This window comes from Ochotona princeps, chromosome 25 (assembly GCF_030435755.1).
Source record: "Ochotona princeps isolate mOchPri1 chromosome 25, mOchPri1.hap1, whole genome shotgun sequence".
Classification (NCBI taxonomy): domain Eukaryota; kingdom Metazoa; phylum Chordata; class Mammalia; order Lagomorpha; family Ochotonidae; genus Ochotona; species Ochotona princeps.
Genome location: NC_080856.1, coordinates 19,295,929 through 19,308,586, shown reverse-complemented (window position 1 = coordinate 19,308,586; position 12,658 = coordinate 19,295,929). Strand labels below are relative to the sequence as shown.

The 12,658-nt window shown below is 41.8% G+C and overlaps 1 protein-coding gene across 1 annotated transcript in view; it reads left to right on the top strand.

Annotated features, from left to right (window-relative positions):
* AGK (acylglycerol kinase) overlaps positions 1-12,658 on the top strand; it is a 58,912-nt gene that overhangs the window by 32,038 nt on the left and 14,216 nt on the right. The window contains exons 6-9 of the mRNA XM_058681400.1: positions 1,457-1,489; positions 2,978-3,072; positions 5,986-6,055; positions 10,765-10,844. Coding sequence (XP_058537383.1) covers positions 1,457-1,489; positions 2,978-3,072; positions 5,986-6,055; positions 10,765-10,844 — 278 coding nt within the window. The remainder of the gene's footprint in view (positions 1-1,456; positions 1,490-2,977; positions 3,073-5,985; positions 6,056-10,764; positions 10,845-12,658) is intronic.

Sequence of the window (12,658 nt, the reverse complement as noted above, 5' to 3'; positions counted from 1 at the left end):
GAGTGAAACTTAGTGTAAACTGTCGAGTTTGAGAGACAGTGTGTGGGCGGAGGTTCATCAGTTATAGCAGTGTACCCGTCTAGTGGAGACGCAGGGATAGGAAAATAGCTGTGTGCGGAGCAAGGGGACTAGGAAAGCCAACTTATCTTCCTCCCTGTTTTGCTGTGAACCTGCAGTTGATTTTTTTTAAAAAGTTTATCAAGAAATATCAAACGCCTGAAAACATATTTGTACATGCAGTGAGACAGTTTGTACATGTGATGAGATGTCATGGTGTACCCCATAAATACTTACAGCTTTTTCATATGTCACGATTAAAAAAAACTTCACTAGTAATGGCCTGTGCTTGCTGCTGCTTTCTTTCACTGAGGACCACAGAGCCTGTCATCTTGCAGGGGTCCTCTTGTTCCTCACAGCAGCTGAGCTGTGTTTTGGAAGCCCCCGAGGAGCCAGTGCGGGGGATCTTGGCCGATGCTGTGTTCCACGGTTCACATCCGTACCTAATTCTGATGGCCGTGAATCTCCATTTGGTGGTTTCTTTGGAGTTCAGAAATCAGAAGCTAACAGCAGATAGAACACTGTCCTAAATTTGACTTAGCAATTATGTGAGCCTTAGTAGACTCCCTTTTAAAAAAAAGCTGTGTTAATGATCTTGTAATTGTTTTTATGGCTTTTTAATGAAGTGTGAACAATACTGATAGCATGCCAAAGAAGAATGAAACGGATCACTCGACATCCCCATTTCATCTTGAAATTCAGTGAAGCAGTAGAAGACGAAGGGAGATTTGCACTAAGTTTTACTTTATAAAATGTTCTTAAAGAAATATTCCGATTTATGTGTGAATATACTTCAGAAAGTTTGTAGGAAACAGAATTAAAAGATAACTTTATTTTGGCATAAAAGAAACTTGAAATCTGTATAGTTTCTTCACAAAAAGCAGTTTTCATGAGAACTTTTAAAATATGCTACAAATGCATGGATTTCAAATTCTGCAGGATGAACTAAATTCTATTGTCCATGGGCTTTTTGAAGTAGCTTCATGTTTATTAAAATCGCAGCAGTGTAAAAATATGCATTGACTTTTAGAAAGAGAGTGCCGTCTGCTGTTTCACTGCCCACTCACTTGCATGGCTGGGGTGTCTGGGCCAGGTCAATGCTGAGAGCCTAGAACACAGAGCAGCTCTCTCCTGTTGGTGCTAGGAACCCAAATACCTGAACCTTTACCCCCCTGCTTCCCCGGGTCTGCATCAGCAAAAAAACTGGAGCCAGGATCTGGAACCCGCAGTTGAACCCTGTGACTCTGAGATGAAATGCAAACATCTTGACCCTGAGGCTAACCATCCACTCCCTCGATACAGCTTATAACATAGTTTGTAGGAAGAAAACAGGACTAAATTTATGATCTTTAAACAGTAAATCTAATGCTATAACTTTTTTGTTTTGTACCATTTGTAGGTTGTGACTGGACTTCTTCGAAGAGCAGATGAGGTGAGCTGTAGAGAAACAGTGATTGTGTTTTGCCTTTTCCTTTTTTGCTCTTTTTACTGCTTTTCTCCTTTTACCTTGAACCACTCCACCCCACCACCATGTTACATTTTAAAGCAGGCGCAAATTGGACTTTCTTGGATTTTAGCCAGGAAGCACAGCTGCCTTTGTTATAAAATGTTTCCATTAGCCTATGGAAGGCTGTTCTGTCTTGGTAATCCAGGATGGCCAGTAGCTTTTATCAAAGTTTAAAATACTAAGTTTTCTGTGGAATTTTTTCTTCAAAAATTCCTTCATAATAGATGGTGGAAGCTGTGCAACAGTTACAATAAATGAAATCTATCTGCAGATGCCTCCAGAGTTAAATCTCCAAACAATGGAAAAGGCAGCTTTCCAATTTCCCATCTCTATAGAGTTTTGGAATTCAGAAAACAATGCTTCGTATTGTTGAGGGATGCCTCAATATGTAGCCAAGGAGGGATGACATAAGTGCAATTGCACAAGTCTCGGGTTGTGGTTTCTCCTGGGAAGAGAAAGGGAATACAGGCCTAGTGACAAACTCCGGTGATATTTGTTAGCATTTTATTCTGAAAAATATCTGAAGCAAAATGGTAAATCGTATCTGTGAAATGTGGATTGTGGGCACCTGATATGTGTATAGTTCCATGTACTTTCCTACAACAGTTTTAAATATTACAAGTAGCAGAAAAGAACCTTCTCAAGTCCCTTTGATAATGCTGGATTTTGCTCAGGCTGGTCTCGATGAACCTATTGAATTTGTGGCATTTAATTAGCTGTTACGCCATTACCTTCTGTTACATGAATTTGCTAATTCTCTGCCTCATTGATACTTGAAATAGCTTGTGAAGCACTTTTACCTGTCGTTGGTCATTGTACAAATGGTAGACATTTCTACTTGAATTTTTTTTTAGATTTATTTAATTTTTTATTGGTAAGTCAGATACACAGAGAGTACGAGAGAGAAGATCTCTGTCCGTTGATTCACTCCCCAGGTGGCCACAACAGCTGGTGCTGTGCCGATCTGAAGCCAGGAGCCCAGAGCCTCTTCGGGTCTCCCACGTGGGTGCAGGGTCCCAAAGCTTAGGGCCATTCTCTACTGCTTTCCCAGGCCACAGGCAGGGAGCTGGATGGGAAGCGAGGCCGCCTGGTTTAGAACCAGTGCCCATATGGGATCCCGGCACGTTCAAGGCGAGGACTCTAGCCACTAGGCCATGGCGCCGGGCCCCAAACAATTACTCTTAGTGCTGAAATATTTCTTGCAAATTTTAAGTCCCTTTTTTTCTGAATTAACTGCAGATTTAAGAAACTGCTCAGCTACTGTCATTTGATGCCTGGTGTAGTGATGTGAGAAGGGAGAGGGAAGGCAGGTGCCTAACCCTAACCCTAACCACTGCTGGGCACACCTGTGCAGCTGTGTGACAACTTGTTTTCTGACCATACCAATACAACTCTCCTCTTTTTTCTCCCCAGGCTACCTTCAGTAAGATTCCCATTGGATTCATCCCACTAGGGCAGACAAGTAGTTTGAGTCCCACCCTCTTTGCCAAAAGTGGAAATAAAGTCCAGTAGGTTTTCAATGTGGAATATTAGCGTTTTTGAATGAACAGGCATGAGAATGAAATGTTCGTGTGTGTGTGTGTGTATGTATGTGTATTTTGAATTGCCTAAACCTTCATCTAATTAAATCGCCTGTGTCAGCTCTACATTCCACTTCACTGGGAAGTTTCTCAGTTGGGACTCTGGTCTACTAAGTCCCCTGGTCAGACGTGGGTCGGCTGTTGGTTTTGGATGCTGTATCCCTGTCCCAACTCTCTGCATTTTCTTAAGAAGGGTCTTCAGTGAAGGCAGATTTGTGCTATTTGTTTGCTTTGAATATACACAGTGACAGATAACCAGTTCCTTTGAAGACTAACTTGGTAGCTTTGGCTCCCCTATGTTGATACCGAATATTGCTAAAAGAACTAAGTACAGTTGTATTCTTTTGGAATGCTGGAAGTGGTAGAAAGCAGGGACAAAGCAGACAGAAAGCCTTAGAACTTTGGCATCTAAGATTGCTGTGAGTCTAACCATGCCAGTCAAATTGTTACCATCATCTTTTTTTGCTTGAAAGCATTGTGTACACTGAGGAATCTGGGATTCCTGGCTTTCACAGTGAGTAATACTATAACCTAGAGCAAATATTGGTTAAGAAGATCTGAATAATTGTTGGAAAGGAGTCTAAGACACCAGCTGCATCTTTAAGCTTTGAGACACATTGGGAGAAATCAATGAGCAAATACTGGTTAGCTGGATTAAGATTTTCTTGTAACCTTCTTGTTTATAACCGTCTCGAATTAATGCTAATATTTACATTTTATGTATGGATTCTTCATTTGGAGTTCCTTGACTGGGTTAGTTTTTGTGAATTCGTATTTGTTGTGTTTTCCATACAAGTCCTGGTTCATACACCAAACACTAGGCGTACACACGTAGGATATTTATCATGCTTTCACCTGAGCTTCTGATGTGCTCCAGAAACAATTTTTTTTCAGATTTATTTTTATTTGAAAGAGTTACAGAGAGAAGGAAAGGCAGAGAGAGGTCTTCCATCTACCAATTTACTCCCCAAATGGCCACAACAGTTAGAGCTTACCCCATCTGAAGCCAGGAACTTCTTCCGGTTATCCCACATGGATGCAGGGCCCAGGGCTTGAGCCAGCCTCTGCTTTTTCAGGCTGTAAGCGGTGAGCGGGATCTGAAGGGAAGTAGCTGGAATATGAACTGGCATCCATCTGGGATGCGCTGCCACAGGTGGAGGCTTAGCCTGCTATACCATGGCGTTGTCCCCTCAAGATTCAAACTTTATTTATTCACCAGACACGTTGAGGCCTGTCTAATAGAATGGGTCATTTCAATTCACTGTACATTTTATTTGTAATTTAAAAGTTTTGAGCAGCTATATAGAATAATGCTGAAAATTCACGCATTTTTCTTACCCAAGATGAATTTTACCTGGTTGGGTTTTGGCTATATTAAAGAGTTTATACTTTCCTTGGGTCAGGATAGATGATTTGAACTGCTATTAGCAAACATTTTCAAAAACAAATGTCTGTGATCAGAGATACAGCACTTTCCTTGGAGAGACCCTGCCCCTCCAAAAGCCAAATTATGGGCAGTGTAGCAAGCCTCTGGCTGAGTGCTGTGGGAGTTGGTTATACCCTGTAATTAAACTAATGTCGTTGTAGCTTCTATTTATAATTTAAAGATTTTCTAAAACTAAATTTATTAACATGCCCTAGGGCTCTTAGGTAATCAAGTAAGTCATTGCTGGGTTCAGGATTTGATAGGTTTCTTGGCATGGCACACGCCTCAGGCTATTTGAAAAGAACAAGACTTTGCTCTTTGTGCGTGTGTCAAGGTTTGTTGTCTCATAATTACCACAAAAGAAAAAGAATCTTGATTTTGAAATGTCATAGTAAATAACCCTAAAAGTGCTATTGGAATGGTTTACACACTCAAAAGAGCAGTCAATCAAAACTTGGAGTGCTAGGTATATGCAGCAATTCAAACTCAAGTGAAGGTACTTCAAGAAATCTGTGGATAAAACGATTTATTCCCAGTACGGAACTGCTTGGAATCTGTGCATAAGTTTTTCATCATAGTATTTTTCATAAGCCTTTTGGAGAGCCCTTGCTCCTTTGCTGGGCAAAGTCAAAAACGGCCCCGCCCTGGGCCTGCTGCTGTGTGGGTGGAGGGCTGGCCGAGGGTGGAGAGAGCGACAACTGTGAGTAATTACCTTCAGCCCTTGCCAGCGTATTGCTTTATGTGATAACACCCTGTGTTTTTGGTGTGTCTAATCTTGTATAATTAAAGTGTGAACTCTAGAATTGCTGGCATAGTTAACATGCTGTGAATGGTTGTCAATAGTACATGTGTTCTGATTCGCTTTTTCCTATAGATTTTTAAATGACTTCTTAGGATATAAATAAGAATGCTTTTGTATCTTTGCATGAAAGAATCATCAGTTAAAATGAAGCCTCTTCCTACTAATCTTGGAAAATAAGGGAACTATATTTTGGGTAAACTACAGCAAATCCTGTCTGGCTGTTTGAGTTAAAGGAGATGGTGTTTTTAGAAGCATGTCAGTTTCTTAATACAAGATTTAAAAAATTTCGGCATCGTATTTTCCAGTGTTAAGTATGCATTAGGCACAGAGATTCAATATGAAATAAACGGTGCCTTGTAAACATTTCCTTGCCAGAGCCCAATTTCTGAGTCCTAATTGGTGCTTTCCGTGAAATTTGAAACCACTAAACTTTTAATTAAAAAAAAACTATTTTACTCTGCTTTCTTGAAGTATTTTGAAAGACTCTCTCCTGATCTGACTACTAGACCAGGCAAAGTGTGTGTGTGTGTGTGTGTGTGTGTGTGTGTGTGTGTGTCCAGGGGAGGTGTCACCAGCTTTCCCAGCGCATCGTGCCCTTTCTCTTCTCTTCCAGACATATCACAGATGCCACACTCGCCATTGTGAAAGGAGAGACAGTCCCGCTTGATGTGTTACAAATCAAGGTAAAAATATTTGGATTTTCAAAAATTATGGAATACACACGTACTATTAAAGAAAGCGAAAGCAATCCCTTTTGTTACGAGCAAGGCTTGGTGGGTTCTTTCCTCTGGTTAGTATAGAAATAACAATCCGGGAATCGGTTGCAGACAGAGAAGTTTTATTTATTTATTTATGATCCCAAGTATTATTCCCTGGAATAAAACGATTTTGTTAATTGTAGTTGTTAGGACTAATATACATATGATACTACTTTGTTAAAAGGTAGAAAAACAGAAAACAAAATATACCCCATTAACCATTTTAAGCATTACATTGCATGGAGTTAAACCAGTAATACAATTCTTTGATGTATCAGTTTGAGTTTCATATGAAGATGTTTCAAAAAGATGTTCATAATGTGTCTTACGAATGTTAATGCATGGGTTTCAAGTTTTTTGATATCAAAATAAAATATCCTAATCGTGCCCAAATGAATTTAATTTTCCCACGGCCTTTGTAAATTCCTCATATGTAAGAATTCCCCTTTATCTCCTCCCAGTATGATTGTGTAGCTGTATTTAATGCCTCTGTTGAATACCTTTGGCCTACTTCAGGTCTCCGCGCAGGGACTGATCCGTCATAGCTGTCCTCATGGTGGCCACCTCGGGCCCCCGACCGGTCAACACTGAGACCTTGCTCCTGCAGCGTGTCCTATTCTAGAAGCTAGTTGACTTGATTGGCTCATAATATCACCTTTCTTGATCATTTCTTTAAATCACACTTCATAAATGATTTGGCCTTTCCCCCCGTTTTTAGGATGAAAACAATGTTCATGTAGCTTCCTCCATCCCAGGAGGGAATAGAACTTCATAGTTTTCTGTTAGGTTGTCAGATGTTTCCTTGCTGGTATGAGTTGTTTTAGAAACGTATTTACTGGTTGTGTTTCCTAAAGGTATTTACAGCAGCAGCAGCCAAGAGCAATGAGTATCTCCCGATACCATTCATTCCCTAATAAGAACAGTGAGGATTCTGAAGGAACGGCTTTCAGGGCAAGAACCAGGCTCAAATTACTTACCAACCTCCGGGGACATCGCAGAGACACAGCAGCCAGCCTGATGGTGGCTCACTCGGTGGTTTTAGGATAGTTTGAATGCCAAAAAGAGTGATGTTTATAATTACAGTATTTTAATTAAAAATAAAGGATCCCTGACTCTCCAGTAATAGTACAAGATAATTACTAGCCTGTTGGTATAGAAGGAGTGATAGAAAAAGAAAACTACCATGGTGGAATCAAAATGTAATAGTTGATTCAGATAGGAATTATTCATGAATGTTAAAACCATTGAATAAGAAGCTGCTGAGAAATAATTTCCACATAATCTCGAAAGTATCCAAGATGAGTTAATAATTAAAAAGGGAAAAATAGAACTTAGCAGTGGAGAAATCTGATATTTGCCACTTTATCCAAGTGATCAAACTTAAAATCGCTAGTAATAGGATGCAGTTTCCTGTCGCAAACATTACTAATCTGAATATAATGATGAAAAAAGTCAGACAAATCCAAATGTGGGATATTGTAAAAGCGATTGGACTTTTCAGAATAATATCAGTGTCACAAAATCCAAATGAAGGTAGATGGTATGGTCAAGATTGTGGGAAACTAAAGAAATGCAACTAAATTTAGTCAAAATGCTGCTGGATTGGGAAAATAAACAGTCACAATTGCAAAAAAAAATTGTTGGAATAATAAGAAATATCTTAAACTCCATCCTATAATTATATATCTGGATAGGTTTTCTCAGTGGCAATTGTTTTACGTTGCATCTGTGTGTGTGATCACTCTTAGGAGAGGTATGGTGAAATATTTGGAGATGAAGGGTTAAAAAGTAAAATTTATTTTCATTATTTTTTATTTAAAAGTTGTTTTTACAGACAAATAAACCTACATATTATTTAGGCTACTGTTGTGTAACATCCAAGCAGGGAAAATATATTTGTTGCCTCAAATATTTACCATATCTTTGTGGTTAAAAAAATGGTATCTTCTAGATTTTTTTAAAGTAAAGATTTAGTACATTAACATTCTCGATAATCACGCTCCTGAGAATAGAGCTCCTTCTCTAGCCTTGCACCTGTTCATTGATCTGTCTCCATCACTCCCTTGCCTGTCCCTTCTCCAGCCGCTGGGAACCACCATGACCCTCGTGCTCTGTGTCTGGTCGTACATTCTTCTGACCACGGGATGCGTGTGATCATGCGACGCTTATGTTCTGTGTTCGCCTTCTTTCATCGACACTGTGTCTTTCTGTTCCATTGATGTTATTGCAAATCACAAGTCTCATCTTTTAAGCCTATTTAATAGTCTAGTGTGAAAGCACACACGTATATATCAATTTTCTTTATCCATTCACCAATAGGCTGACACTGAAGTCTTTTTGCACTTCTTGGGTATTGTGAATTATGCCTCAGTGAACATAGGATGTGTCCCCTCAAGAGGCTGGTGTGATTTTCCTTGGATACTTTGTAGTGGTCTTGCTGGATCCCCTGGAGCTGGAACTCTACATACTGAGATGGGATGCAGCTATCCCAAGCAGCACTTTAAAAGATTTACTCACTTACTTTAAGGCAGATTTACAGAGAGAGAGTGCAAATCTTCCATCTTTGGTTCACTCCCCAGATGTCTTCAATGGCCAAAGCTGGGCCAAGCTGAAACCAGGAATTGAGAGCTGCTTCTGGTCTCCCATGTGGATGCGGGGACCCAAAGAACTGGGCCATCTTCTGCTTTCCCAGGCACATTAACAAAGCTGGATCAGAAGTGGAACAGTGGCTGGGTCTTGAACCATGTTGCAGGTAGTAGCTTTACTTGGAATGCCACACTCCTGCCTCCCCACACCCCCACCACTCCCGTGCAACAACATAATTGCTACACTAAAAATCCACCCCAATGTGTGCGTGCTATGTTAAAAACACTTTGGGGTCCTGTGTGGTAGCCTAGCAGCTAAAGTCCTCGCCTTGAACACGCCGGGATCCCGTATGGGCGCCATTTCTAATCCCAGCATCCCTGGTTCCCATCCAGCTTCCTGCCTGTGGCCTGGAAGCCTTGGGATCCTGCACTTGTGTGGGAGACCCAAAGAGGCTCTGGGCTCCTGGCTTCAGATCAGCGCAGCACTGGCCATTGAGGTCACTTGGGGAGTGAACCAATGGATGAAAGATCTTCCTCTCTGTCTCTCCTCTCTGTATATCTGACTTTGCAATAAGAATAAATCTTATTTTAAAACTTCTTTGCATATCTGAGATGTAGCTCACTAGGTCATGGTGAATAATTTTGTTTAATGTGCTGTTAAATTCAGTTTGCTAGTATTTTGTTAAGGAGCTTTGCATCTATATTCCTCAAGGGTATTGTTCTTAGCTTTGTCATTTTGCTATGTCTGTATTTGATTTTAACATCCAGGTTAGACTGGTTTCATAGACCAAGCTTGGAAGAATTCCCTGCTCTTACAATGTTTAGAGTACCTCAGAAGAATTGGGCTAATTCTTTAAATTGTTGGTAGAGTTCAACAGTGAAGCTGTCCAGCTGTGGGTCTGTCTATCTGTCTCTCTCTCTCTCTCTAGTGCAGGCTAAGGTGGTTCTTGCAAAATAAACCTAGCTAGCAAATCTTAGTGAAGCAATTGAGAGAGAGAGAAAGCTCCCATCCCCTGATCTCCCCAGGTGCTCTCCCAGCCAGCAGAGCAGAGGGGCAGGGGCCAAAACCTAGGAACGCATTGGAGGCCTGCCCTGTGGGAGCAGGAACCCCTTACTTGAACTTCGCTCTCCAGGATTTGCCTAGATGGATATCTCTCCCAGGCTCTGGTGTGGCAGGTGAGCCCTAAGCACTGAGCGCAGTGTCTGCTCTGACCTCTAAGTGGCTTTAGTAGAGGACTTGCTCTCTCTCAGTCTTCAGCTCTTGAGCCTTAACTACAACCCTGACCTTCAGAAAAAATTCCCATTTAAAACCTTGGTTATTACTGTGCTTTAAGGAAGGTTGCTTGTAGACTCTTAACTCTCAGGGGCAGTAGCTTTATTGTTTAGTTTTTCTATGTAATTCACTGATTTTGATGAGTTGCTTTATTCACTGATAGGCTAGGAACTTGTCAGTTGTAATATGATGCATTATTTGACTAACGCTTTGGACTAAATTCAAATCACTTTTCATGATGTGCGTGACAAATATTTGTATGTTCAGATATTTGAGTAAAATTTCTTTTTATTGTATAAATTTTATATTTGATACTTTTTACATATTCGAGTAAAATATTCTAAAGTATCAAGATTCTGATCTCACTTGAGAGCTCTTGGCCTTCTCAAAAGAATGTGTTCTTAAATTATCTTTTTGTTGGACAAGTACAAGGTGCTTCCAAAAGTTCATGGAAAAGTGGAACTAAAAGATGCTTATATTAAAAGAGATTCTGATTAACGTAGGTGTTCCTTAGCTGGCGGTTTGAGGTGTGACCGGAAGTTCTCTCAGCAGCAGATTCATGCGAGCTGATCCATCCAAACCTCTCTCCTTACAGCGTGCCGTCGTCCTGTGCCTTTGCTGAGCCCTCACAGGGTTCGTTTCCTTAGAGTTTAAACATGCTTTTTAGAATTTGTGTGTGACAGAAAGTAGGCCACGGCCATTCGGTGGGTGCCTGCATGTAGCGAGTTCCAGCCTGCTGCAATCATGACTCTGAATGAAATGTCTTCCATTTCCAGGGTGAAAAGGAGCAGCCTGTGTTTGCAGTGACTGGCCTTCGCTGGGGATCCTTCCGAGATGCCGGGGCCAAAGTTAGCAAGTAAAGGATGACGATGCTGATGTGTTTTCTGCCCCGGTCTTTGAGTGTTTAATATGCAGTGATCATGTGGGGATGAGCCTGATGGGCTTGGAGAATGAATTACGTGTGAATCATGGGACAGATGCAGTCAGGTGGAGGTTTACATCCCAGGGCACAAAAGCTGGGAGAAGCCCCCATTTGCTTGGCTCCAGCTTGGTGGTGGTTGAAGAGAAGCGCATGTGCCTCACTCCAGAGAACCACCTGCGTGTGAGTGTAGTTTAGGCTCAACACTAGACTGAGGGGAGAAGCAGGGTTCCCTGTCATCCTATCTAATATGCGCAGGTACCAAGCGGAAGGCATGGCCTGCGCTAGTAACCTTATGGAGCTCAGATGGTCCGGACTGTGTGGTTTTTCTAGAGAACTGGGTGCTTTGTTCTATGCTGAAAGCCTACCAGATGCCTGGCTGTTATGACCCGGAAGATGAAGACCTGTCATGTGACTGGCTTTTCATGGAAATCTGTGGGAATGGAAAGTCTTGGCCTGGGAAGAGTGTGTGACTGGGTCCACTGATGCGGAGAGGTAGAGTTGGAGACACTGAGTTAAGTTCACTTCATTCCTGGTGGGTGGTTGTTTTTCTTAAAACCAAAAGCTTCCAGTTCTGCTGTGGTCTAAATGAATTACAACTGGGTCTTCCACAGTTATCAAGAAATGGCTCTTACTATTTCATAGGCCAGCCTGCCACACAGATTCCAAAAATGTATCACTTGCTTCATTTTATTTCTGCTAATGAGATCCCTGACATTGAAATGTCAGAGATACTACTGTGCTATATTACACACTGGATTTTTGACTTTCACATCTTTTTTTAAACTTTATTTATGTATCCCATGATACAGTTCCAAAGGCTCTGAGACTCCCCCACCTCCCGACCCCCACTCCTGCTGGTGTCCCCTATTTTATTACAATAATATAGTCCTTCAGAACACAGCCATAAGTCCAGCGATCTGCTGTTTATGTGTGTCCCGACACTGTAGGCATGGAGGATAGCAGAGTCCAGGATCCTATTGTCACATCTTTATTTTCAAATATACTTTTTTTTTTTTTTTAAAGATTTTATTATTATTGGAAAGCCGGATATACAGAGAGGAGGAGAGACAGAGAGGAAGATCTTCCATCTGATGATTCACTCCCCAAGTGAGCCGCAACGGGAAGATGCGCGCCAATCTGAAGCCGGGAACCAGGAACCTCTTCCAGGTCTCCCACGCGGGTGCAGGGTCCCAATGCATTTGGCCATCCTCAACTGCTTTCCCAGGCCACAAACAGGGAGCTGGATGGGAAGTGGAACTGCCGGGATTAGAACCGGCGCCCATATGGGATCCCGGGGCTTTCAAGGTGAGGACTTTAGCCGCTAGGCCACGCCGCCGGGCCCCAAATATACTTTATGTTGATTCTACAGATTACCTTGTGTTTAATCTACAACCTCAAATTTGAGCTTACCAAGAGAAATTGTTAAGAATTCCCTGAGAAAGTCTCATGAGAACAAACTGCTTTTCCAAATGCTTTAATAAATAAGCACAGGCTTCCTTACTGGACACAGGAAGGCTACAAGCAAAGTGTCAACATTTGCTATCGGTAAAGGTTTCAGTGCGGTAGCGTAATAGCTCAAGTCCTTGCCTTGCATGAACTGGAGTCCCATATGGGAGCCGGTTTGAATCCCAGCAGGCCCGCTTCCCATCCAGATCCTTGCTTGTGGCCTGGGAAAGCAGTTGAGGATGGCCCAGGGCCTTGGGACCCTGCACCCGCATAGGAGACCCGGAAGAGGCTCCTGGCACAGC